At 35.2% G+C, this 1,837-nt stretch overlaps 1 protein-coding gene across 1 annotated transcript; it reads left to right on the forward strand.

The window, feature by feature from the left end:
* Positions 1-267: 267 nt before the first annotated feature.
* On the forward strand, positions 268-1,211 carry LOC116585766 (olfactory receptor 1C1-like). Its single transcript, XM_032335027.1, is given in 2 exon segments — positions 268-645; positions 648-1,211. Coding segments are annotated over 2 exon segments (942 nt in total).
* Positions 1,212-1,837: the final 626 nt, after the last annotated feature.

Below are 1,837 nucleotides of genomic sequence, written 5' to 3' on the forward strand. Positions count from 1 at the left end.
AAATCATTATTCACAGAATTTGCATTTTGAGGAAACTATTATCTCTTGAAAAGGAGAAATCATTATTTCTTGAAAAAAGTTTAGAGCATTGCACCCAGCACACCTATGTGAATATACAAACAATATAAAAACCACAAGATGTAATTGGCAAGAAAAAGGAATTTACATGGTACTTTATTACATACACACACACCCTTGTGGGTGAGGTATTTAACATTTCTGGTCTTCACAATTTAATATTTTCCTTTTCTAGAATTCTTTTGGAAGATGGAAATAAGAAATCTAACAGTCATCAAGGAATTCATTTTTCTTGGACTTTCTGGATCAGCAGAGCAGCAATATTTCTTATCTGTGCTATTTCTCTGTATGTATTTAATGACTATATCAGGCAACATGCTCATTATTTTGGTTGTTGGCTTTGATTCTCACCTCCACTTATTCATGTATTTCTTCCTTAGTAACTTGGCCTTTGTTGACATCTGTTTTTCCTCTACTACTATCCCCCAAATGATAGTGAACCTCTTGACTAATAAACGGACTATTGCTTTTGTACGGTGTCTCAGCCAGCTTTTCTTCGTCATTTATTTTGTGAATATGGACAGCCTTCTTCTCTGTGTAATGGCATATGATAGATATGTGGCAATTTTTGCCACCCTTTACATTATACTGCCATTATGAATCCTCGCCTTTGTGTCTGGCTAGTGGCTGGGCTCTGGCTTGTCACCTATCTCCATGCCCTTTTACACACTGTCTTAATGGTGCATCTGTCCTTCTGTGCTTCCAATATCATCCACCAATTCTTCTGTGATCTCAATCCTCTCCTGAAGCTCTCTTGCTCTGATATATCCGTCAATGTGATGGTTATTTTTACAGTAGGAAGTCTACTTGCTCTCATTCCTCTTATCTCCATCCTCATATATTATGGACTGATATTCTCCACCATCCTGCAGATCACATCTACTCAGGGGAAACAGAGAGCTTTTCCCACCTGTAGCTGCCACATGTAAGTGGTGGTGGTGTTCTATGACACAGCAAGTGCTGTCTATTTCAGCCCCTCCTCATCCTTTATCCCTAAAAGTGACACCCTATTAACCCTTATGTATACACTGGTGACTCCAATGCTGAATCCTTTCGTCTACAGTCTAAGGAACAGCAATATGAAGAAAGCACTTCAGAAAATGCTTTGCAAAAGTGCACACTTTCAACAGTAATGATGAATGTCCAATGGCTGAATTAAACATTATGAATATTGTCATAAAAAGTGAATTCCCAGGTGATCATCATAATAGTAATAAAAGCTACTAACTTAATAAATATTTCTTTTACCCTGGAAATGGTGATAAACACTTCATATGAATTATAACACTTAATCATTAGAGTAATATATTAGATAAGATCACAAACAATTTTTTCAGTTAAGGAAAGTGAATCTTAGGGAAGTATTTTTGTTCCCAAAAAAGTTTAGGATTTTTTTTTAGCTCTGTGAAAAATGCTGTTGGCATTTTGATAGGGATTGCATTTAAAAAATATGTAAATTGCTTTGGATAGTATAGTCGTTTTAACAGTCTTTGCTTTTGCCATCCATGAGCGTGGAATGTCTTTCCATTTATTTGTTTCAGCTTCAATTTCATCAGTGTTTCATAGTTTTCAAAGTACAGATGTTTCACATCTGGTTATATTTATTCATACATATTTTATTGATTTGGGTACAATTGTAATTGAGATTTATTCTTTAATTTCCCTCTCTGCTGTTTCATCATTGGTGATTATAAATGCAACAGACTTTTCCACACTGATTTTTCATCCTGTGATTCTACTGATTTTGTTAATCAGTTCT

Source organism: Mustela erminea, chromosome 3 (assembly GCF_009829155.1).
Source record: "Mustela erminea isolate mMusErm1 chromosome 3, mMusErm1.Pri, whole genome shotgun sequence".
In the NCBI taxonomy this organism is placed as follows: domain Eukaryota; kingdom Metazoa; phylum Chordata; class Mammalia; order Carnivora; family Mustelidae; genus Mustela; species Mustela erminea.